General features: G+C 37.2%; 1 protein-coding gene across 1 annotated transcript; it reads right to left on the bottom strand.

Moving 5' to 3' along the window:
- Window positions 1-328: 328 nt before the first annotated feature.
- LOC140158920 (alpha-1,6-mannosyl-glycoprotein 4-beta-N-acetylglucosaminyltransferase-like) lies at window positions 329-26,837 on the bottom strand. The gene is given in 6 exon segments (XM_072182192.1): window positions 329-2,565; window positions 2,567-2,802; window positions 5,282-5,390; window positions 7,334-7,458; window positions 8,148-8,276; window positions 26,685-26,837. Coding segments are annotated over 5 exon segments (1,500 nt in total). The 5' UTR covers window positions 8,248-8,276; window positions 26,685-26,837; the 3' UTR covers window positions 329-1,635.
- Window positions 26,838-27,217: the final 380 nt, after the last annotated feature.

Genomic DNA, 27,217 nt, shown 5'->3' with positions numbered 1-27,217 from the left:
TCTTTTCAGCTCGCCACTCTCGCAAATTGGATTTTTTGGATTTGATTTTTTGTGCGAAAAAAGTTGACCTTTTGAAATTTCGGCTGCACCCCAGCACCTCCCTGCACACGGGCCTGGTTTGCACTTATGTTTACAAGAATCTCATATGATTCACACAAACATATATTGTAATATAACTCCTCTCTTTATCTCTTTTCCCTCTTTTTTAGGGATGTCCACAAGTACAACACACCCGCATACATGTATTGTACATTGTACACACCATAACCCTAGGAAAGAGATCTCTTTAAGAACAACCAATGATTCACTGTCAAGTTTAGCTGTGTAACTGTGTTAACAGCTAAAAAACATATAATCATAATTAGTACCTCACCAGTTATAGGAAAAAAATGAAGGAAAGAGTAGGACTCAATTTACATCTTTCTTTGGGCTCATATTTACATTTTTCTTTGGGCTCATATTATGCAAGTCAAATTTTGGAGGATCGCTGCAAGTACAAAACAGATTCTATACAACCCTATTTAGAAAATAAACGATAGGAATTTTTGTTTTTACTATCCTATCCTCTACCATGTGATAAACGACAGGCAGGTACAATATTTTGAGTAGTTGATGCCGACGCACCTGACTTATTTAACAAAAATTAGTGTAAATTTTAAATGGGATTACCTGAATGGGTGACTCCATTTGAAATCTACACCCCCTGTATGGGAGATTAAGGTCTTCCATAGGGGTGTAATGGATATCAACTGGAATTTTGAAAGTGATGCAGAGCTGATCCAGTAAGGAATGCTCCATCAACTCCTCGTCTTTGACCTCATTGACGGCAAATTAGGAAGATATATAAAGACTTCACAAAGAGTAACGTAGCCATTATAATTATGCCTATAGCTTCAGAACTATCAATCGTATTCACAATATTAAAGTTAAAGAGAAGGATGGTCTATTTACACAGATTTTGATATCCCATTCGTGCAATATCGTTCAATATTAACAAGACAGTCATGTTTTTAACAAAAATACCTAAATTTAAAAGTTGCAGATTACAGCGATCAATGTTTATTACACAAGCACTGTGGCATGTACAATGTATATGTAAAACCTGCCATTATCTTCAAGTTGAATTCAAATCAATACAAATAACTGCAACTCTTGATCATTCAGGTATTTTTCTTGACCAACACTACTCTTGTTGTTAATATCGAATGACATCGGACGAATGGGGTATCAAAATGCACGTATCTATGTTATATATTGTGAATACCATAAATAATTTTGAAGCTAGTATAGGACTTACTTTTGGTGAAGACTTTATGCAAATACAATAGAGAATGTTACAACACCAACAATCCCGGTCATAATTGTTAGAACACTTTAACATGAGTACTTCAAATATGCCCCCATTCCCTCGATCAATGTTGGTAGTTTTTTGGTCATGCACCCCTAGAAACGTCCAACATTGATTGGTGGGGAAGAGGGAGGGCTGTAGTAGTAGGGAAGGGTTCAGTTTAAGACCAAAGACAGCGAAATTTTAATATGTCAAGTATAACAGAAATATGATTTCAAACAGTCCTACTTTGACACAAGTGTTCTAACTATTTATGACTGGGATTGTAGCCCAATTTACTTCAAACTTCACCACGCTGTCCATACAGCAATTTCTTGTACTACTAACCACTGCACCTGACTCCTAATCATAGTAATCCGCAAGCACACAACATCATATCCCAGCGTTTTCTCCAGATCATCGACATCAATCTGTCCCTTCTCCGTAAACTTTCCCAGTTTCTCATATTCAGTACAAACAGGAGTGCCTTTAGTTGGAGAAGATGGTAATATCTTCCGGCTTACTTCAAGCACCCCAGCCTGCAATATATCCTGAGGGTGAGCATCTGAACCAGTATCCACAAGTACCCTTTTTAACCGAACAGGTTGATCAAAAACAATCAGCAAGTAATCACCGGCACTTATTGGCGCTTTACCCCAGAAATACCCAGGTTGATTGCTGTATGCGAGGTTAGGAAGATACATACTGAATGGCGTCATGTTACTAAACACCCTAGCGGGTGGATTATTACTATCGCCATGTGCTCGCCGTTTAGTTTCGAAAAACCGATCCTGCGCGACTTGTTCCTTATCCCTGAGTGAGGAAATAGTCCCGATGTGTTGGAAGATGGAAGGAGCGCGAAGGAACGACTTCTGCTGTGCATGGAGAAGATTGAAATACTTGAATAAATAATCAATAGGCTGCTCCTCGAAGAAGAACATGACAAATTGGGAAAGACGTTGGAGCATCGAAGACCGGAAGAGTTTTCCGATAAAACCAAGTTCTGAGAATTCTAGACACACCCATTGTTCGTTTTGGTTGAGGTCTATGTATTCACGTATAGATTGCACGTAGTTTGGGGTGGCAATAACATCATCCTCTAACTGGATGTAGTACTGAGCCACATCAATGCTATAACTAAATAAATAAGCATAATCAACAACTTGTTTGGATCTCCAGATAACTCTCTCCAACTCATCGCCAAAGTTTTGCTTCAAATTCTCTAACGGAGGATAAAAGCGACTCTGGAGCTTTAATAACTTGTATAAATCCGTCATTGACATACTCTTTGAAATTACTTTCTACCAAATCTTTGATGTGATTGTTGTAGTCGTTGTTGAAGTCTGCTGCAAAGATGACGATTACAACGTCTTTCCTGTCCTGTCTGGTGCTGTGTTCTATGAGAGAATTCAGGGTTTCTTGGATGTACAGTTTCTTTTCACGTTTCACAGTTGGGATGCCTATGGTCAGGAACCCTACGGTGAAGTAAATAAAATCAGGAAAATGGTTAAATTAGACATACTTACTAGGGATGGGTTATTCCGTTTATTTTCCTATACGTTTAACGCATCAGTGATGTGTGCGTTTAACGTATTAACACACATTAATCCAGCCCCGTCTGGCGACAAGATTTCATGAATATACGATAGTTGCGGTGCACCTCACCAAACCGGAATTTCTAACAGAATATGTTAGTACCAATGGCGCCGTACATAAGGTGAAATTTGCGAAGTCAACGGCGCAAACATGTCAGAAACTATGCATTATTTCGACATATTAGTGTTAAATAATGAATGTTTTGAGCAAGTTTCATGTAAATTATTAAGGTTGTCTTCAGATTTTGTTACTTTCAACTGCTGATTAGCATTGAAGAATGGAAAATTGAAGGTTGAAAATGACTTGCGTGTTACACGTTTATCACAATTGCTAAACGTTTAACGGATCATGCGTACGTTTAACGGTACATGCGTTTAACGTTCCCATGCCTAATACTTACAGCAACACAGTCAGACTCCTCTAAGAGTTTAGCTATTTTATGTCCACCTCTTGATTCATTCTTCTCTGAACCCTACACTTATTCAATGTCACATATATTCCATGTACATTGGGCTATTCCATTTAAAATCCACACTCCCCCTGTGGAAGATTTTGGAATTATCTGCCACAGGGGGAGTATGGATTTCAAATGGAATGAACACATTAGGTAGCTCCATTTGAATTCCATACACCCTCTGAGAAAGATTCAACCCGAATCTTCCCGCGAGGGAGTGTGAGTTTCAAATGGAGCTGCTAATGTGTTCATTCCATTTAAAATTCATACTCCCCCTGTGGAAGATATTTCCAAATTCTTCCACAGGGGTAGTGTGGATTTTGAATGGAATAGCCCATTGGAATACCAACTTCCTTGAGCCATATTGTATTCCATAGAATCTTAACCTATCTAGAGTGCAGTGTTCGAATTAAGCAATTTTTTGAGGTTGTCCGCCGGACAACCTCAAAAAATTTTTTGGTTGTCCGAAAATATTTTTGGTTGTCCGAAATTTTAATGAACTTTTTAAGCTTAAAGTTGCAAGTTTAAAAACATACACTGCCGCCAAATAATTCACACATCACACACTTTCCCCAAACTCACCTTGTTGCTAATAAAATATCAAATATATCCAAGAAAATACAAGTTGTACGTTCATCAATTATTTATCATCAATAAATCCATGTTTGTGCCGTATTTTATGCTTAAAGTCCGTCAGAATTCATGATTGTTTTCAAGAAGTCAAGATTTTAATATGTACATAAAATTCTCCATTGAAATATACCTCATTAATTATTCATGAGCTCATAGGGAAATCCCCCAAAGAGACAATGGGTGTTTTGAAACTGATCTGATCTGAATATTTTTTATGCACATTATAATTGCCTTGTGTCTTATAATAATATCATCAATCACTTAGCAACGGTCAGAGGTCAGATTTTTTGCCTGGGTTTTTGCTGACAGCCAGTTTTTCTTTAGACATGATTTTACTATTGCAAGAGCTTGACAGATTCGGGAACCATGCTAGCCCTCGACCGACCATGTGTCAAAATGCCCAAACCAGCTGTTTACATTTACCGATGCACATGTCCAAGGTTGGGTATTTATAAAATACTGGCTACAAATTATGGGTGTTTTTTACTACATTGGTCATGATTTCTTCTGAAAATTTCAAGATGATAATACAATGCATTTTATATTAGCTTATTCAGTAACAGTGGTGCACATTTTTTATGGTTGTAACTTGTAATCCAGACTTGTAATCGAATGCAAAGGACTGAACTTCCCCCGATGCATAAACTTTTTTTTCCGATATCGAGGGGCTCGATAAAGTAAACAGATATGGCTGCGATTGAGTTTCGCAGCTCATGGGTTGTGGAACCACGTTTAAATTCACGTTTATTTTATTCAAAAATAGTTTCACATTTTAAATATTACCATCGGCTAAAAGATACTCGTACAAAGGTGAGTTTTGGCTACAGATTTATGGTTGTCCGGCGGACAACCGAATCAGTATTTTTGGTTGTCCGGCGACTTTTTTAGTTGTCCCGGGCGAACGGACAACCAAAATTTCGAACGCTGCTAGAGTGTCATCTGAATGATAGAAAATGTATTATTAATTTTTATGAAACAGAATCTATGTCATAAAGGCAGACAGACTTGCCAAGTAGGGTCAGTTGGTTGGGATTTAAAAAACAAAACAAAAGAGGCTAAATGACCCTCAAAAATCAGTCACTTAAAGCTGGCTCAGTCGGGCCAGTAGAATAGGTTTTGTTTATTTCCGTCGTCTGAAGTACATTATTACGGCAGACTTTGAGTGACACAACTTTTGTAACCTGATCATACTCCATGTCACATTCTGTAATCCTATGCCTTGACTTTTGTGACTCAACTGCAAATCTGGATAAAACAAGTTCAATAATCACCTTTTGTGTTTCTTTGGTGTCCTAAAATGATGGCATCCTTGCTATCCACATGCACCTGTTGTAAACATACGTCTGTGTTCTCTGCCTTGTCATCAGTTGGGCTGTTTACCTAATAAAGAATAATTGGATAACTTGTCGTGTCAAATGGAACAAAAATAAAACATATCAATGCTGGGCAGGAAAAACAGTAACACCCTATTTAAATTTCTGCTGTTACTTATTTGGCAAAACAGGGAACAGTACAAATTGTCACATTTGAAGGGATCGTCCTTTTGCAGGGACACAAAAACTGCCTTACTGTTCAAAGATGTTGTTTATAATTAGTTAAGTGTGTTTGATGTTTCCTACAAAATGAAAATATCTTAAAATTTGACATTTTGTACGGTTCCCCATTTTGTCAAATGAGTAACAGTGAAAATGTACATAGTTTTTTCTGCCTAGTGACGATATGAATTCATAAACTCATTAATATATACAACATATTTAATCCAATCACAGATAATAACTTTTAAATACGTGGACGCAAATGCAGGTTATTGGAAAAGTATAATGACCGCATCTCGTGACGTAGCTAAAAGTACCGGCAGCTAAAATGACCAAGCCATGTGACATTGGTTGACGTTTTTGGACATTGCATGATTGCGCACTAGTGTGATTGGTCGATAGCGGTATTTCCTTCAGAGGCTATTCGATTTTTGACAGGGAAAACGAAAGATACAGTTAAAATTGTGTTCTGTTTTCAAATTTAAAAGAAGCAAATGTGACGGTAATTGAATTGGAAAGTGAAAAGTAACGGTTATGAATGAGGTTAATGACTTTAATTTGCTGTGCCCCTGGAATATTCCTCGGTTCCAAAGCACTATAAGCACAATGTTTAGATATTTCACAATACCCTTAAAACAACTGATGCACAGTCTTTAAACCTTTAATTGTAATTATAAATTGATGTTACAAAACAGCTGCATGACCAATTCAACTGTAATCTGCTACGGCAATTTAGACTCACTAATGCCTCTTTGAAATTAAGATTTTTGACATGTTTGGTATCAATTTACAATATTTCAGTTAAATTTTATAAATATATCAATTTACTGCCAATTTATCAATTTACAATATCAATCTGATTTCTTTCTGCACTCGTTTTGATTCTCTTTCTCTCTTTTCTCATGCTCTTATTCTTGATAACAGAACCTGAAAACACAAAAAAATGTATTATTACTTTTAGCCTACTGTGTAAATAATATCTGATATGTTAAAATTGCAGATGTGAGTCAATTGTGCTTTACATCATTTCAAACATAAACCCTAGTCAAAAGTATATGGACTGTTGAGTCCACAGAACTTTATATTTTCTCATAAAGTGGAAGGATATTTTAATATCTATAGTTCATTCTGGACCAAAAACTGAAATCACAGACACTTTTAAACCAATTATAGATTTATAAATGCATATCACTTGTTGAGAGTGAAAATGTACAAAATAATGCATGCATACTGTGATGTTGATGCGTCTAATGCACAAGCCCGCTTTGTAGGATTCCTTGAGCTACAAATGATATGCATTTATTAACCTACCGTAGAATTCCGTCTAGAAGCATATATGCCTCTAAACGAGTTTTTTTTAACGAAAGATATGAAAGGCCAATACCCTTCTCAAAAACATTGCAATAGATTGGTCTTACAAATATACATGTTTGCACAGCCGCCTTTATCAGTAATATAGTTGTTCAAACTCCAAATAACGTTTTTGTTGAGAGTGTCTGCCTCTTGTCTCTTGTGTCAAAAAAACCTCGTTTAGAGGCATATATATGCTTGTAGACGGAATTTTACGGTATTTCATACACACAAAAATTCAAATGATTCTTGCCATTTTTATAACAAAATTGTCACTAAAAATGTTGGAAAATACAAGCAAATATAAATGCATCAACCCGCAAGAAAATGAACGTGTCCTGCAATTATACAACATTTATGCATGGCTAATAGTTTACTAACATTTGCACTAATTGGTTCTTATTATCTAGGAGTGTATGAAACAATTGTATACAATACCTGTTGCTGATCTACATTAAAGAAGTCTCCTTTACATTTGGCTTGAAGGACATGGACAGTGTCAAGAAGAGTATCCCTCTGCTTCACCAAAGATTTACTATCTGAATCACCACTACCATCAGAATCTTATTGGAAACAAAAGTATAAGAAAAAACAGAATCACATATGATTAAATATGAATGCAGTGTCAAAGGAGTAGTGGTCATTATTAAGGTTGGTGTGTAAAGGGATCCATGTTCATGGATAGCACCATTACATGTAGGCCTGTTGTCGACAAGGCTGTTGTTGACAATATTTTCGACAAAATAACATTTCCGATTGTCAACAAGCATGGATCAATTATCGAAAAAAATTAATCATTATCGCCATTATTTGCCATGAAATAACTGCATCAATCTTTTATTTCATTCGTTTTTCATTCCAAACGTGAAATCTCTGCAGTGTGGATGAAGGATTTGAAATGATTTGTGATTGATGAGTGTGAATTTCAAATTGGGGTTACCTGAATGGGTGACTCTATTTGAAATCTACACCACCTGTGTAGGAGATAAAAGTCTTCCATAGAGGGTGTATGGATTTCAACTGGACTAGCCCATTAAACAGGGATTGTCTTTTTGAATTTGCAGGAGAGCAATAAATAGCTCTTCTGGAGCCTTCAAGGAGAGCTGTTTAGAGCATTTACAATAGAATGTAAGGAGAGAATGGTCAACTAAAGAGAGCTAAAAATCACTCTCCTATATCAGATCTAAGGAGAGCAGTAGAGAATGATTGCTCTCACTCGCTTTGAAAGGCAGTTCCTATATTAAAGCCTTACCTGATACTGTCACCAGTATTCTGACCAACCAAGTATTGAGTGAAAACATAACAAAGAGAGCTAGAAGGAGTACACGGTTCCATGTCCTGCCAGGCATCATACATAGCTAAGGCACTACAACATCTCAACCTATAATGTAAATGAATCAAAATGTTCACAATTATTGTCGGAATATGACCATTCTCTATTCAATGGAAGCTTCAAAAATGAAGAATGTAAAGATCAAAAGTACTGTGTTAAAATGGAGAGTGTTTAAAAGTACGGTACTATTATCGCGATACAGTTTTGTCGCTTTGTTGTTGACAAACCAAAGTTAATTCGATATTGACATACACTTCAGTTGTAGCAAATTTCGAACAATTGAGGACTTGTTCTCAAGTTGTAGGAAGTGCCATGGGGTGTCTCCAGTGTAAACTATTTTCATTACTATGTGGTCATTTTCACGGTAAAGGGTGTAACTTTGAATTTTTAACATTTTGATCCGTAGTGTTCTAATAAAGCCACAGAATTCCATGATTTTTGGCCACATAAGTCATCTAGTTAGCAGCTACCTTGGGTAGCATAATCATCTTCGGGAGTTACTGCGTTCAGTTTTAGCAGGCTTAAATGTACCTAATATTGCCATTTTGAAAAACTATAAAAAACAGTAACATTTTTTATAACCCTGTGTTTTCTTCAGTTAGTTCATGGATAATTTTTCTTATCCTGAAAGTACGGTCATATGTTCAGTAAACACTGCCACATTAGATTTAATTGTGGACAGCCCTGTATTTTTGAGAACCGGACTTGATATTTGTCGTTTGGAGGCTTCATTTTCCGTTAACAATTAATAACAAACTTTGTGGGTATAGCTTTGGCTCATAATTCTTGGTTATTTCTTCACTTCTTCTTGATTCATAACAGTTGATATCTTAACTTGAAATGGGTAACAAAAATTAGTCGATTTGCAAGCTTTTAAAATTTTTATAAAATCTTGACTTCAAAGAGCCGTTTTTCCGTTAACTTTTGAAGCCTCGAAACAAACTGTTCAGCAAGCTTGGGCAAATATAAATAAAAGAGCTCATCCAATCTATTTATCAAAATGTAGCAAAGTAGATCCTCAAGGTACTTGTTTTTAAATCGTGGAGATATATATCACCGTTTGAAAATGGGACCCAATACAAACTTTCCGTTAACAACCGAAACAACAATAAGGTTAATTATCATCTATGCATATCTAAATTGGTGTGTTCCATATTGATATCTGCATTGTAATTGTTACATGATATGTGCAGAATGTCATAAATTTAAAAAAAAATTGATATTATGGTTAATGTTTGAAAAATATACTGATACCCAAGAAAGCCCGTTTCGGAGGCTTCACATGCAAGCTAACACCATACTTAACAAATGGGTGAAAAAATTACCATGTTATAAATCTACAATATCTGCCGCATAGAATCATTGATTCAATACACACAAGAAAATAACAGCTTAGATGATCCCAACAGTGTTGTTTTCAAAAAAACTACTTCTGCAATGTTTAACCATTGTTAACATGAAGCCTACGAAACAAAAAAAATGACTTGCTGTGATAATTTAATTTTGTCACAACTGAAATTCAATACTTAGAAGCAAAGCATGAAAATTGGTAATTGTGATATTTTTACCTATTTTTTCATGTCAACTTGTAGTAGTTAGCCAAATATTTTACTTTTATGATCACCTGTGTTGTTAACTGAAGCCTCCGAAACAAAAATCCCTTGAATTGCCAATTCTAAAAAATAACTCCAATTTCTGTGAAACTTGGCTGGGAGGTTCCTTTCATCAAGTAGTATTTGTACATGAAGTTAGACATTCAAATTATTTTAGGAACCCAATTAAAACTTAAAAAATATGTTTAAGGTTGGGAAATGTCCATTGCAAATGACCCTTGATGTTAAAAATTTTCAAAATTGCAATTACAAACATAGCAAAACATGGTATAAAATTTAACTTATATCTGTTGACTTACTTTGGAATGGGATTTCACATGTATTCCAGCTTTCATGTCATAATTTTCTGAGCTTATGTAAAATACATTTTTTCTTAGATTTTAACCAAAATGTTATGGAAATGTCAAATTTTTTATCAGAAATCAAAAGCTTTAAGCCTTGAAACATTATTTTACTGGAATTTAAGTTGCTTCTATGCATGATTACAGTAAACAGAAACATATTTAAGTGGTTTGAAATTTTGACCCTAAAAATCAAAAGTTACACCCTTTACTGTGAAATTGACCATATGTCATAAAATATAATAATTGACAAAATTGACAAAAATTGACAACCTGTTTGACATATCCATATATTCATTAGACTACCCCGTAGTCCACTTGCCCATTCTGCATATACTCATGGATATTGTATTTAAGCTTAAAACTCTGATTTAATTAATGTGTGCACAATTGATAGATTTTCACATCTGATCTTTTCAGTCACCCTACACCCTCTGTTTGTCAGCTCCCCAAGTGGACTACTGACATTGGATTGCGGTTTTCACGCTTAACACGGCTGTCTATGAGCTTCTATGGATGAGATTGTCGGAAATCTGGCCTACTATAATTGGCCATGATGTAATGCATCTTTAAATGGATCTGGCTTGTGATTGGTCGCCCAGATCTCGTTATGGTTTAAATCCTCCGGGTACCTATCATTACCATTAATAACTACATGGTACACAAGTATGCAGCCATTGTGTTGTGTAATTGCATGAACGCGTCAGTATTGTGCATGAGCGCGTATTGTATTTGCTTGCGGTTAAATTTGATTGATAAACAAGTATGATTGACAGTGTGAGTGTTAGGGACTTTGCTCGCTGAAAATCCCGTTTAAAATTTAAAGTCCATAGTCTATTTTTAACCTGGAATTTCACGATTAATAAACTGGCAGATTGTAAAATCAGAATTGTTCAGTGAAGTGCCATTACAATTACGACATTATGATATGTTGCATTCAATAATATAAGCCTACGTACACTTTACTTTTACTGTCACTAATATAATTATATAAACTTTTTCATAACAATTTTATACTAGTAGGCCTATATATTTTAATGTAATAAATATCAGTATAATTTCGAGTTCAACTGAATGCTTTCATCATGATTAACATTAATAACATGCTTTTATTTATCAAAAATAGACTATGGCATAGTCTATATATTCATACATTGTTGTGTTTCATATCATATTTTGTGGTGAAAAATGATTACAATGTGTAATTTACAATCATTTGTAGAGCAAAGATTTCTTTACTCCACGGTCTGACGGCTAAGTGTACACGTGAAAGCACACTAAACCATGGCGACGCTGACATTACACAGCACTTGTCGGAACCATGAGTTTCAATTATTGGAACTGCATACAAATTTTATATTTATATCACTTGTACATAAATTCTAGACAGTTCATTGGTTGATTACCATTTGATCTAGCACTGCAGTTTGATTAGTTTTTACCATTTCAACAACACTAAATGCCAATTGCGATTCATTACAAGCCTTCATGCCTAATGCTGGTTTTATATTTCTGCCGCTTGCCGCTGAGCAGCGTGGCACTTCATCATGCCACATAAATATGTTGTCTATACTGTGATGATAATAAACATTCCTTTTAACCATAATCATGATGACAAACACTTTCTACTTCCTTCATAATTGGATCTCTACCAAACCAGACATTCCATACCATAGATATTACAAGTTAGAAACAAGTGTCTTAGAACATCATGAGTCATGACCTTATGGTTATGACTAACTTCTCTTAATTATAATAATTATAAGAATCATCCAATGAGAAACCTATAGGCCTATTTAATATTTTTAAATATTCATAAGACCATACCTGATAACCATGCTTGATAATATAATCAAATCACTTGTATTTGCGATCATGAAGAATCAACAAGTCTAATAAAATACTACAATAGTAATTATATATTGAGTCTGGAAGACCATCATTATATACTTCACTTGACCCAAATATATGATTTATTTTTGTGGTGAGACAATCACACATGGAATTTTAGAGGGATTGTGATAGCAGTTCCACATAGAAAAGCTGCACTATCATGAGACTATGCTGTTTTGTTTTTTAATTGATGCATTAAATGTTGGCTGAATATTTTTGATGAAAGTCAATCTTTGATAAGGTACATGTAAGGTGTAACTTTGCTAAGGAAAGTGCTATGACATAATGGTAGGGGTGTAAATTCACAGTTATTTGTCTAACCGTTTAAACGGACCACAATCCGGTCGGTTAACCGTGTAAACGTATGTAAAAAGTAAAAAAATCAACAACAAAAAAATCGATGTCGGTGAAATGAGGCAAAATAAAGTAATCAAAACATTATTGACACAATCATGCATTTAAAAACATTAACTATAGGGTAGGACTACCAATTATCGGACAATGCCAGTTATCGGACGATTACATGGTTTGGACCATGTGGAGTTGTTTCTTCAAGTCAACATAAATTTATATCGCATCAAATGAAAGAACGGATACTTACTGCATTTAAATGGCTGCCTTGCAGCTGGTTCCGTTATTATTATTTCGCAAATACGAGCGTGAATGGACAGAGTATGCCTCTTTATTATTAAAAACATGTTACTTATGAGGTAGCGTAATTCGGCATGACCAATTTGTGTGGGTCTTGAGCTTTTCATAATTTACTAAAACTGATATATTTTTATTATTATGTTTGTAAAACTGTGTAGTTTCTGCAACAACATCTGACATGATCGGTTGCTAACAACGCTTCCGGCTGAACGAAGTGTCCGATAATTGTTTTGTAAAATCTGCGCATGCCCAATTACCGGACACCCTCTGGCCTTCATATGAACAGTTGCCAGCCAGCCGGCGCTGTATGTCAATTAACATGTTGCACTATGTTAGGTGTATTTTAGCTTATTTTAGCGAAGTTGAGAAGCATAAATAGGGTTTGATGTTAAGTTTAAGTTATATTATAATGTTATGATTAAAATAGTTGATGCGCCTACAATGTATAGGCCTACATTGTACCTAAATGTGGTTTGCGGTGGGGAAAATGCCGTGAAGTATCAGACAATGTCCAAATATAACCCAAAATCATGAAGGAATAGACACAAACTTAACTGCATTTGGTTGAGTTGAAAAAATAGATGTGTGCCGTTATTTTTGCGGGTGTCCGGTAACTGGCTGCGTAGTGTCCGATAACTGGCATAGGCGTCCGATAACTGGCAAGATGCCTCAATGTGGTTTTCAATCCATATATCTATAATGGCTTGTCTCATCAATTCAAATTTGATGTTACATTTAGGGCTGTCTTTGGTCATTATGTGGATGTTCTATAGTTGGGAAAATATTCTTCAGTTTTTTAAATATTGAGCAAATTGCTTAAGTGTCCGATAATTGGTAGTCCTAGTGACTCGACTCGAAATGACTCGACTCGACTCGACTCGACTCGAGTTTTGGTGACTCGATGACTCGACTCGAGGCAAGGTGACTCGACGACTCGACTCGACTCGAGGGTTGATGAATCGATGACTCGACTCGACTCGACATTTAAGGCCGCGACTCGATGACTCGAGGCTTGTGACTCGAGTCACTGTGGCTGAATCGACTTTTTAAAAATGACTCGAAAATATAAATTATACCTTAATATTTCTAATAATACCTGCACGTTTTCTTCCACACATCTCAGTGTATTGTGATTCTTATATTTTACAAAGTGGGCTTACTATCTCTCAGCATCTTTATAATAACTTAAAATATAAAAAATATGTATGTGTGTACAATGTACATGTATGATTGCCTGTCGATCTGGCTAAAGGATCCACCTTTTTTTTACATGCTTCAAACTTGGCATGGTGGAAAAGTCCATTGTCCATCATTGCTGAGCCTGGCTACACAAAATGTACATGAATGCTACACACATGTCATTGTAACAGCCTGTGCACACACCCCTACATGTATGCTACATGTCTCATTCACACAATGACTGATCAATACAGAAAAGAAAACCAGCAAACTGGGAAAACATTTCGAGATACTTTCATTTTTGTGGTGAATTTCAAGTTATCATGTTAAAATATCATTATTATAGCTTTTATTAATCATTTTGATTATTCCCCATCCAAATACACTCCTCTACATGCTGCACACATGAAGAACTACATTGCAATGTGACTGACTGGTGTGAGCATTTCCACCAACCACATCATGACATGTACTAATTGTGCCCAGGCTTGGGCTTGTGCATCCGAGTCAAATGAATAGAGAGGTTCTTACCATAATGAAATTTGGGATGTTTATGAATTTTAAAATATCAATAAAACATGGATATAATAAAGTTTATTGTATCTATATACAATAAACAAATTTACCCCCTGTGGAATAGACTAGTCCAAAACCAGTGCCTGGTCAAATCCAATTGATTGATTTATTGATTGGTTGCCTAGGAATGGCATTATCCAAGGGCCAGTGATGTTTAGGATCTATTGTTTGCGGTGGCCAATGAGAAGTGGTCAATGACATTCTTGCCCTGCCTAGTTTTCCAGGATAAGGCCATAAGGATATCTGTCTTGAAAGGAGTAAGATGTTTCTGGAGTTTGGTAATGGAAAAATTTTTGGTCACTTAGAAATTTTCTGAGTTTTACTGTCGGCTGATATCGAGTACTTTACTTGATTTGAAGTTTGACTGTAGTGAGAATTCATCTGAAGTATTACTACGGGAAAGAAGAGAATGGTTAAATCGAAGAAGAAGCGATGGAAGCATGATCACAAAATATGTCGGCAACTAGTGTCTAGAAACACCGATGACATTAATGGCGGCTGTCATGAGAGACACCAAAACACCACATTGGTAATACCATGGAGGTAAGACAGGATGAGCTTCAGGTGTTACAATGACTGTAGAAAGCTATAGCACACGGACAAGTGAAAAAAAGGGTAGATACTCAACACAAGATGGAAATATATGTCAGCGAAATACGACCCTGGTGTAGTATTGTGCCATATCATTAGTAGGCCTATATACTCTAAAGGGTGCAGAATTTTGAACCATTACAGGAATGCAGGGCATCGCTCATCAGTCAAAAAGCTGCAGCAGTCAAGGTGGTTATAAATTTAATACTGGATGCTGAATCTTTCGGCAGAAATGGAGTATATGGAAGTGTAAATGAAAACATGGTCGAAAGCATCCATAGCAGCAAATCACAGCAACGAGTGGGATTTGTCACAGTCTGATGGCGAAATCTGCGTATTGGGAAAAGAGTATTGCAATTTGGGAAGGCCAGCCGAGTAAAAACCGGCGGAACATCTGATTACGTATGTGGATACTTACTAGGACATGGACAACAATACAGGGTGAGCAAGTTTTAAGTAAGCTTACATTTCAATAAAAAAAATAAACATCAACTACAATTTCGAAACTTCACTATACTTGCAGGAATAAACTAGGTTCTGCGATTGATCAAATTTCAATTTCATGAATGATTAATTAGTTGCAATCATGTGATCATAACATCTCCTTTTACCATGTTTATCGTTTACAGGAGATATAAATTTATCACGTATGATAAATTTTATAAATAAATACATTAATTACAGGTAATTAGTATCATGAATAATTCAGATGGTTAGATAGGGAGAATTGGTCGGGTAATTAAACAATTTGGCTAGGGTGGGGCTTTTGGAGAAATGGGCGTGGCAAATTGGGAAAGGATGGTGTCACTGCCGCTGTGACAATTTGCGAATATTTAATTAGTTGCAATGATGTGCATGACATTGTTGTTTTTTGAAGAAAAAATGAGAAAACAAAATAAAATATTGGGCAAATTGTTATGTTAATTCATTATGTCAGGTAGGGATAGTTTGTCAGGCTGTCAAGTATTGGATATGGTATGTGCATGAGGTCACTCAGACCATATTAAGTAAGATTTTATATTGTTTGGCGATTTTAGTGGGGTTAACAGCTTCAGTTAATGGGGTGCCTTGGAGCCTGGGTTTTACAGAACTGGGCAAGGCAAAATGTAAAGGGTGCCACCACCACGGTGATGATGTTTACCAAAAATTTGCAGCGAATTTGTATGTAATTAGATGCATTCAGGTGATCTACGGGACGCATGTGATCATGTTAACATCTTTTCAAGGGAAATTTTATATTTGTACAAATCAATTCAAAATAAGCAAACATCGAAACAAGATAAAGAGGGCAAGGTCAATGTGAGGTCATTTGGGGTCAAAGCGCCATAGGGTCGTTGGTTCATGAAGTTGGATGGGGGTGACCACAGAAATGGGACAAAAATGTCAAAGTCAATTTCGAGTCATCCAGGTTCATCAAATTAGGTTGGGCGACCATCTTAAGGAGGAAACAAAATTTTCAAGGTCAATTTGGGGTCATTCAGGGGCCAAACCGCATGGATTGTGGGTTGCGTATCCAAAAGTAGGATCGTAATTAGGAAGTTATCGGTATCGGTCATCTAACTCTGGATTTCAAAAAAGATTGGAAGCAGTGCGAGACTGGTTATAATTTACAAGATGTTTTTCAAGGGTAACTTTTTAGCTTGGGTTTTGCATCACTCCTCGTTATGTTTTTATGGTCAGTCAGGGTGATCGTGAGGTGTAGTTTTTGCCACTTTCTTTGTTTCAATATTTATGGTTAATTTCAAGGTCTTATGGGTCCGTCCGGGCCTGGCAATCGGGTTGGATCGTTGGATAGAAAAAAGAAGAAGAAAAACCCCCCAAAAAAAAAAAAAAAAAAAAAAAAAAAAAAAAGTGGAAGTTTATAAGGTAAAAGTGGGATTTTCATGGATTTTGGGGAATTGGAGGTGCAACCAAGTCAAAATTTCTCAGGGTCATATCTGGTTATCAAGTCAAATAGTGATCATGATCAGATTGGTATGCAACTCAGTGTAATGGGATTCAACAGAGTCTAACAAAAAGGGATACATATGATAGGTTTGTGGAGCTTGGTCAAAAAAGGTAGCATGATAAGTTATAGATGTTAGAACTTTTCGCTTTCCTCAAGGTCATTTCGAGACCAGCATGTAAGCCAAGGAAATTGGAAGTGATCGAGATAGGCGGGATTGGGAAAATATAAGTAATTGCAAGGATAGTCATTTGGGAGATCATTCGCTCGGATCATTCGATGTTAGAAAATTCATGAGGCTTGGGTATGATCAGCATTGGAAGGTAGCAAAAATTAATAAGATCAATTCGCACGAAATTGGGAAGTCGGAAGCACACGTTGTATCGTCATCAAGTTCCGTAATAAATAAATAGAAATAAAATTCTTCATGTATGCGTGTGGTCAACTAAAGCAGCAACAACATTCCTGTTTATCTGTGGTGTATAAGGATTTTGTTTTATCAGTGATTTCTACAAGTCGTGAATGTGTAAATAGGAATGAAATAGGGATTTTGTGGAGTGGTAGGCTTTGCTGTACTGTCGAGTTGCTTCCCTTTTTCTGTTTTTTTTCTGATTCATTTCAGGTTGAATAGACACATTGATGCTGGCAGTGATAAACTAAGGCCGGGCAGGTCCTGGACTACTAACACGTGGACTATTAGAGGTGAGCAGTATAAATAATGAACACGTCTGGCGATCAAAAACTTGGGATAGAAAGATATATAATATGTTTGGAGCATTATTTCGACAATTTCTCCCACGTCAAAGCGAAATGATAGCAGAGAACTTATGGCATGCAGGCGGAGACAAAGTGGGATGCATGAATTAAATTTATATTATATTATATATGATGACTCCAATCATTGGATGTTCACGAATCTGGTTTTAAATTGCATTTAAGGTTGAATCAACATGTTGATGCTGGCAGTTAGCAACTGGAGCCCTGGTGGGTTCGGGAACCCGTCGGACTAATAGTCATGGGTGATAAACAATGAACATGTTTGGCGATTAAAAATATTGAATATAGACAGGGATAGAAGGAGCCTATATAATATATCTAATGATATATTAGCCCAGTACATTGTATTTTCAAAGCAAGCCTATGGCAGGACAAGACAAAGTGGGATGCAAGCACTTTTATTTGTATGTTGTCAATATGGGTTAATTAACATTATGGTTTAATTGCCAATAATTTGTCTGACAACATCGTTCCTTGGGAACAAATGATAGATATGTATGCAAGATGGGTCGGATTGACAACCAGAGCAAAGCCAGGTGGTGCCATATTGGTGTTGTAATTATCGAGTTAGGCACACGCAGGTAGCCTAACTTGCTATGTTTCTTGCCGTTTCTTTCTTTTATTATATGACTATTATGCATGAATGCTGTATACAACGGTCACAGGGTTTTGGGGACATGAGTTAATTTACTTTTACCAAAGTTGCTTTAAATCTTGGGCAGTATTATATTTGTCCAGCTAAATTATAGTCAGTCTGCTCACTTCAGAATTTTATCGTTAGTGGATAAAAAAATATATCCATTTGGAGCGCCTTCTGCGAATTGGCGGTAAAGGTAATTGGCTTGTTACATCATTAGAAATGGGTTATGTGGGGCTCTGATACACGGTCAAAGTGACAGTGGTCAATTCAGGTCGGTTTGCACTTCAGAGCAGACTAACCAATGCCGGGAACCAATTTAAACAGTTCAAATAAAACATCAACTTGAGGAAAAGCTTTTGTGTCAGCTTTCAAGTTGCCTTCTATAAGGGTGTCGGTGGTCCAGGGCAGGGAACCGGTGTCGTTTCCTAGTAGGAAGAATTCAATCACCAGGGTGCCATGGGGTAGTAAGCCAGGGTCATCCTCGTTCTCAATTTTTCTCCTAAAAATAAATAATGATAATAAATAGAGGAGTTTTCGAGTTTTCAGTAGCCGCTGCTACCAGGATTGTTTTCTTTAGGCTCAAAGCCTTAACAATGTGAACAATTTTGTATACAAGAGTAAGTCTGAAATGCACAAATATAGTGCGGGGAAGGGGTCAGACACGTTCTTGGTCAGATGTAAATGACAAAACATTGGGGCTTAAGGTTGAGATAAATTATCTCAAATACTAGTGTTGTGTCAATGACCTCCCGCCCCCAATCAAGGGTGTGCATTTTCTGCAAGGGCCTTTACTGGGCGTTAATAGGCCTGGGGTTTACAGGTGATCAAAGGAAAAGGGTGGTTCATATTAAGTCTCTTACTCAAAATTGGAAGGTAAAAACAAAAACAAAAACAAAAAAAGGGGGGGGTGGGCAAGTTTCTGTGCCATAAACTTGTTTGGCGGTAAAAAAGGGACCTGGACACAAAAAATTCATCTTAAAGCCAATTATATGAAAATAATTTGATCACCATAGGTAATTGCATAAGTGTTTACAAATAGTAATAATTTGTTACTAATATATTTGAGAAATAGTGCATGAGAAGTTGAGCGAAATTATGTCAAATATCAGATTACTTTCCTGAATGTTCCGGCTTCAGGAAAGTAGGATTAATATTATGCACTTTTCTAAGGTATTTATATTAAAGGATTGACTCAATAAATGTATGTAAATTTCTCTTGAGAAATTTTCTCTTGAGAAGTTAGGCTACGTTTGATGTATTGGATCGGACCCTTTTGGTCCGTATTTTATTGGATAAGCTGAAGTTAAATCCAATTCTGGATTACAAATAAATGGAGATACTCCTGACGGATATGCCTAGCAAAACTTTTGAGTAAAATGTGCTTTATTTCATCTGGGGGTAATAAAGTTTATTGTATCTATATACAATAAACAAATTTACCCCCTGTGGAATAGACTAGTCCAAAACCAGTGCCTGGTCAAATCCAATTGATTGATTTATTGATTGGTTGCCTAGGAATGGCATTATCCAAGGGCCAGTGATGTTTAGGATCTATTGTTTGCGGTGGCCAATGAGAAGTGGTCAATGACATTCTTGCCCTGCCTAGTTTTCCAGGATAAGGCCATAAGGATATCTGTCTTGAAAGGAGTAAGATGTTTCTGGAGTTTGGTAATGGAAAAATTTTTCCCACCCACCACACCCAAAATTTTATTTTTTTCATATTTCAGTATTCAATTTTATCGGGGAGCAGTAGTCAACTGGGAGGACCCCATATTGTATGGGATATTGAGGATCACATGTATACCAAAAGTGTATTGAAATATGAGTTTTTAATGGTAGCCTCTAGGTAATGGCAAACTGCCAGGAAGAGGGTGTTAATTGACCAAGGGGTTGGATTCAACAAGTTCACAAGTTATGAACTTCTTTTGGGAGGAATCCTCATTTGGGTACACAGATCTAGGGGTTCAGGAAATCTCTGAAAAAGGGCTTTGTAACTTGCGGTTAATACATTGCTGTTAACTTCTTTTTAAGAAGTTGGGCCACACTTTGAGCATGTTTGAAATTTCATGGAGGTCCCGTTAGTTACAATAAATTAATTTGGGCTAACTTCTCTGTGAGAAAAGCGATGGGAGCACACTTGTGTGTGTGCAATAGGGCCGGGAAATTCCCTGGAGGGCCCCGTATCTTACGAGAAATAAATTTGGGTTAACTTCTCTGCAAAGAGAAGTTGGTCCACACTGTGTGTGTGCAAAAGGGTTGAGCAAATTCCCTGGAGGGCGCCGTCTCTTACGAGGAATTAATTTGGGTTAACTTCTCTGCAAAAGAGAAGTTGGGCCACACTGGTGTGTGTGCAAAAGGGTTGAGCAAATTCCCTGGAGGGCCCCGTATCTTACGAGGAATTAATTTGGGTTAACTTCTCTGCAAAAGAGAAGTTGGGCCACACTTGTGTGTGTGCAAAAGGGTTGAGCAAATTCCCTGGAGGGCCCGTAGCTTACGAGGAATTAATTTGGGTTAACTTCTCTGTGAGAAGTTGGGGAACAAGTGTGTGTGCAAAAGGTCTCGCTTAAAGTCGTGGGTGCCCCATATTCATTCATTCATTCATTCATTTTTCATTTATTCATTCATGTAGTCATTTCTTTCATTCATTTATGTATCTTTCTAGGACTTAATTCGGGTTAACTTCTCTCTGAGAAGTTGGGCCACACAATGTGTGTGAGCAAAAGGGGTTTGTGGGAAATTTCCTGGAGGGCACCATGGTCATTCATGTTTCAATCATTTATTAATGCAATCATTCATTTCTTCATTTCATTCATTTATGTACCTTACAAGGATTTAATTTGGGTTAACTTCTTTGCGAGAGGGAAAATTAGGCCACACTTGTGTGTGTGCAAATTAAAGGGCTCGGGGAAATTCCCTGGAGGGCCCCGTATCTCACAAGGATTTAATTTGGGTTAACTTCTCTGTGAGAAGTTGGGCCACACCTTGTTCTTGCGAGGCCCCGTACCTTACGGGTAAGTAATTTAAGCATGGGCTGGGGAAATTCGAGAGGGGTTAACTTCTCTGTGAGAAGTTGGGCCACACCTTGTTCTTGAGAGGCCCCGTACCTTACGGGTAAGTAATTTAAGCATGGGCTCGGGAAATTCCCGAGAGGGGTTAACTTCTCTGTGAGAAGTTGGGCCACACCTGGTTGTAGAGAAGCCCCGTACCTTACGGGTAAGTAATTTAAGCATGGGCTCGGGAAATTCCCGAGAGGGCTGTATCTTACGGGTGAGCAGGCACACTGTGTTTAGATGGTTAAAAAAGGTGGCGGTAAAAAAGGGACATGGCCACAAAAAATTCATCTTAAAGCCAATTATATGAAAATAATTTGATCACCATAGGTAATTGCATAAGTGTTTACAAATAGTAATAATTTGTTACTAATATATTTGAGAAATAGTGCATGAGAAGTTGAGCGAAATTATGTCAAATATCCAGATTACTTTCCTGAATGTTCGGCTTCAGGAAAGTAGGATTAATATTATGCACTTTTCTAAGGTATTTATATTAAAGGATTGACTCAATAAATGTATGTAAATTTCTCTTGAGAAATTTTCTCTTGAAGTTAGGCTACGTTTGATGTATTGGAACGGACCCTTTTGGTCCGTATTTTATTGGATAAGCTGAAGTTAAATCCAATTCTGGATTACAAATAAATGGAGATACTCCTGACGGATATGCCTAGCAAAACTTTTGAGTAAAATGTGCTTTATTTCATCTGGGGGTAATTATCCAGATGTGCATAATAAGACTCGAAAGCTACATCATTGCTAAATATAATGTTGAAATTAGCAGACTTGTACCCGAGTCCAGTTTGCCTGAGTCCGAGCCGAGCCGAGTCCATTTGTATCCGAGTCCGAGCCAAGTCCGAGTCCTTTTGTGTCCGAGTCCGGACTCGAGTCCAAATCCAGGGGTGCGAGTCCGAGCCAAGTCCGAGTCCAACAAAAATAAGACCGAGTCGGACTCGAGTCCGCTCGAGTCGGACTTCGGGGTGAGAGGCCATGCCCGTTGGTGGTGGGGGGGGGGGTTCATTCAACTTTAATCTGACAGGTATCTACCTATTGGCATTGCTTAGTTTGGGTATAACAAAATGAAAAAGGGGTAATTGGGTATAACATTTTGAAAGAAGGGGTCATTTGGTACAACATTTTGAAAAAATGGGTCATTATTTGCAAAAATGGAGCAAAATTATATATTTTATTTCTTATTTGAAAAATTTACAATACAAATTTGCTGAAAAAGGTCAATTTTAAAGTTTCCGCATAATTTTATGGCATTTTGATGATAAAATTGTAGGTCACTCACTGCATCACACCACACACCACTCTACCAAACCCCACCCAACACTGTTGACTCAACCAACCAACCGTATACACTTTCTTCAAAAGCCATGTCCATCAGGTTACTCCTGAAGGTAAAAACTACATGTAGCTGTAGGTATGCCAGGTGAATTCAAATTTGCCATCAAACTGCATCATTTTATATATCAAATTAAAGCCCTTGAGTAAAGAAAGTCAAAACTGAAAACCGTTTTGTCATAGCACTTTCTGTAGCAAAGTTACATCTTGTCAAAGATTGACTTTCATCTAAAAGATTCAGCTAACAAAACAGCATTTCGGTCATAGACATATACCACCTAGACCTATGACTGCCCATCCCTTACCACAGCGGGAGGTGAAACCCTGTATCCAAGGTGATATTGACGGATTGACGGGGTTACTAGGCGCGGAGATAATCGCGTACATTCTGACGCTCTCGGTTGCGTGGTTACTGCGCCGTTATCGCCCGCGCCACGTCAAATACAACATGTTCTGTATCATTATCTGCTTACTTGCGTCCAGGTATGCGTCCTTGTTCAAGTCGTTGCTAAGCAGTGTCGGCTTCACTACGCGAATCAAAGTCACTGGTCTAGGTACTAGTTTGTCTGGGATTTCGGCGGTGTTTCTAGATCTTAGTCTCATGATGATAGCAGCTTTTCTATGTGGAACTGCTATCAAAATGTGGGTCAAAATCCCCCTAAAATTCCATGTGCGAGTGTCTCGTCGCCATAAAAAAAATCATATATTTGGGTCAAGTGAAGTATAGACAACATACTAGTATTTATGTAGGTTTCCTTGACCTACCTGTTCTTTTTAATTTCTATGTAAATATGTATTGTGTTCTAGGCAAATTTGGCTGACTAGCAGATAGGTTTGCCTGGCATACCTATACGCTGTGTGCACTGTGCAGTATTACATGTAAACTATTATCCTACTGAGTGGGAGCTGAGATGTATGGTCCAGTGTGCATGTTTCTCTTTCAAGCTTGAGCTTAATGGATTGGAAAGTTCCATGAAAGAAGTCTTACATTGTAGAAATTTTTATCAATTATTTCATTTTAAATGATAACAAAAATATGATTCTGCTAAGTGACAGATAAATCTAAATAATTTGGTGGATATGTAGGAATAATAACAGGTCACAGATTTGACAGCCCCCAATTCATTTGGAAAATGGCCAAATAAGTAAAGTCAACAAATTTGAGATCTATTTTTACATTTTTAGATAATCATTTCACATTTTACATAGATGTGGACATTGGACTGGACTCGGACCGGACTCGCCTTCGAGTCCGAGTCCTTTTGTGTCCGAGTCCAAGCCGAGCCGAGACTCGAACGATACATCTATGGAAATTAGTATTGCACAGTCTGGCTGTCCATACTGTACATAGACATATTTTTTTCACTTGCAATATGCCACCTTTAGGCTAGATTCACTATGACCACCAATATTTGATCTCTTTTTGTACTTGATTAATTTTATTTGTTTATACCCATACCCATAATAGGACCCATACAAGTACTTGAAGTCCCAATTTCCATACCACTACTGGACCAGCCTACCCGTACTCGAGTCCCAATTTCCATACCCATACTCGTACCCGTACCCATGGCTCCGTACCCGTACTTGCACCCTATTTTGGAATGGACCCGTACTGAATACTCAAGGCTAGGGATCCGTACCCGTACCCTTACCCATGACCTGAAATCTGTACCGGGACACGCACCCGTACCCATACTCATGGCGGGTCTTAATGGCAATACTACAAGTCTGACTGATTACTAATTTCCACAATGCACTGGATGGAGCACATAGATTCATAAATTAATATTATGTACTCTCACTGGGATTTTAATTTCAATAAAGTACAAATTCATGCAAATTGGGCTATCAAGTTGACAGCTGGTATCATGAGCATATAAAACGTGAAGTGACTCGAAATGACTCGACAAAATATATCCGACTCGACTCGACTCGACTCGACAGAATGGCCTGACTCGACTCGACTCGACTCGACTGACAACTTCAAATGACTCGACTCGACTCGGACTCGAAGGCTTCATGACTCGACTCGACTCGAGACTCGAGGGCTCGATGACTCGACTCGACTCGGACTCGACTTTCAGTGACTCGACTACAAGTCTGAGTCCTACCCTAGGTCCAATTTTCAGGTGAAATCAATTTCTCCCCTAATTCCCTTTTGGGGTAAGGGCAAGGGTTTTGGGTTAGGTTAAAGGTTAGTTGGGCTAGGGTAGGCTTGTATACATGTAGTAATGTTTGGGGGTGGTTAGACTTTGTGTAAGGGTAGGAAAAACTTTGAAAAACTTTATCAACATTTTTTTTTTTTTTTTTTTACGTTTAAGCGGTTAGCGATTTTTCTAAGCGGATAGTGCATTTAATGGGCGGTTACATGTGAAACGTTTAAACGTGGACACCCTTACATAACAGTTTTCAGTTTTGGCTCTCTTTACTCAAGGGCTTTAATTAATTTGATATATAAAATTATGCGGTTTGATGGCAAATTTGAATTCACCTTTCATAGCTACTATTAGTGCCGTATTATTATGCTGTCTTTCCCATTCGACGAGGATGACAATTTTGACCTCCTCGTCTGTTTACAAACAGAGTCTAGACAAAAGACCGTTCCGCTTGTCCAAACACTCAAGTGTCAGAAGGATGGTCCACAATAGCGTGATTCACGTAACATGAATAGGGATTAAAAAGCTGTCAAGTAGAACCATGTGCTTCTTTTGTCCAATTTGCCATCAAGATTTCATATGGAAACAGTTCAGACCCAGAACACGATCATGTCAGAAATTAATATTTTGTTCTGGGACTGATCATTCGGACTAACCTACTACATTGTATGGCTAGAATACTTTGATTGTATGTGTGTCATGTGCATCATCTGCATGTACTGCATGGAAATACATCTGCCCATGTGAATATACTATTTGAGAATGTCTGGCTGGACTAATGACATAGAAAAACATAGATCGCTGAGCTCGAGCTGGTACGTTGCCGTTTCATTGACAATCACACACTGAATAAGCCATTATGAAATGAAGGGACCTAACAAAATCAGCATCGAATACAACTAAAATGGGAACTGAATTTACTCTAGCATGTATGGATTAATAAAATTAAATAAATTACATGTTTTAGCATATTCAACTTTACTGTGTCCCATTTTTTATCAAAAAATTGCTGAATAATAAAGGCAAGCACGCTCCTAAATCTAGTTCATTCGCCCATTGCCATGCGGGCGCTACAGGAACGGCGACTGAAGGTGAAATTTCGTAAAGTGGTAGAGTTGTTTAGCGTGGCAACACTGATGAAATACCAGATTCAAGCGTGTTTGCCTTTATAATTCAGCAATTTTTGATAAAAACAATGGTATACTAGGAAATTTAATGTGTTTTAAAAATACATGATTTGTTCAACTTTGTGTATCTATAGTTCTATACAGCACCCAAACCGGGACCCAAACCGGCTTCACAGATTCGGCGAGCAGGGCACTCTATCCTTTCTACCTCATTGGGCTGGACTAGTCTATAGAGTAGTACAATTTACATGTCAAATACTTTTATTTAAAAAAATCTTCTTTTCATATAAAATATAGTACCGTACAATTTCCACTTAAGTTTCGGAACTTATCTACCACTACTTTTCCTGTAATATTTGCACTACTATTACACTCATTTCCTTCCAAGTGTGGAAACAAATAATAAAAGTATGCCAACTTAAATTACCCGTTTCCACCTGGTACTTCCTCGAAATATCATCATGATCATAGGTAAGCTTATCATGAATTTAGCACTAGTGCCTTTTTGTTTCACATCTTTACCAAATGAATAAATAAGATTACAAATATCCACTCCACTTATATTACCTAAAAGGCCTTCTCATTTCACTCTGTATATAGCAGATACGCGAACATCATCCCCAAATAATGTAATTTAAGCAGCAAAAACATTCCACATTCAACAACGAATGTCCTCGAATTCTGTAGTTCCGATCTAAAAACAGCATGTCACCCAAATAAATAGCGCCTCTATATGTATAGCAAGCAGATCATGCCATAACTACACTTAAATGCCAAAAAACTTGCACCTCCCTCGGCTTGCCCAAACTTGCCCCCCCCCCCCCCCCATCTGAAATATCCGATTAATACTATCCATATTATCTAAATATTAAATTATCTAATATATCCAAATTAGCCATAGGCTTATTAAAGGAGTATTTCGTGATCCTAGCATCCTCTATTTATGTCATTTTCATTAGATATCCACGAAAAAAACCTATTCCCAAAATTTCAGTTAATTCCGATTTTGCGTTCGCGAGTTATGCATGATTATGTGTATTACACTGCTCCATAGACAATGCGTTGTAAGGGAGTGTTCATTAATACTTTGGAACCCAATC

Source organism: Amphiura filiformis, chromosome 8 (assembly GCF_039555335.1).
Source record: "Amphiura filiformis chromosome 8, Afil_fr2py, whole genome shotgun sequence".
NCBI lineage: Eukaryota > Metazoa > Echinodermata > Ophiuroidea > Amphilepidida > Amphiuridae > Amphiura > Amphiura filiformis.
The sequence above is the reverse complement of the archived record's forward strand: the minus strand, read 5'-3'. Positions and strand labels throughout refer to the sequence as shown.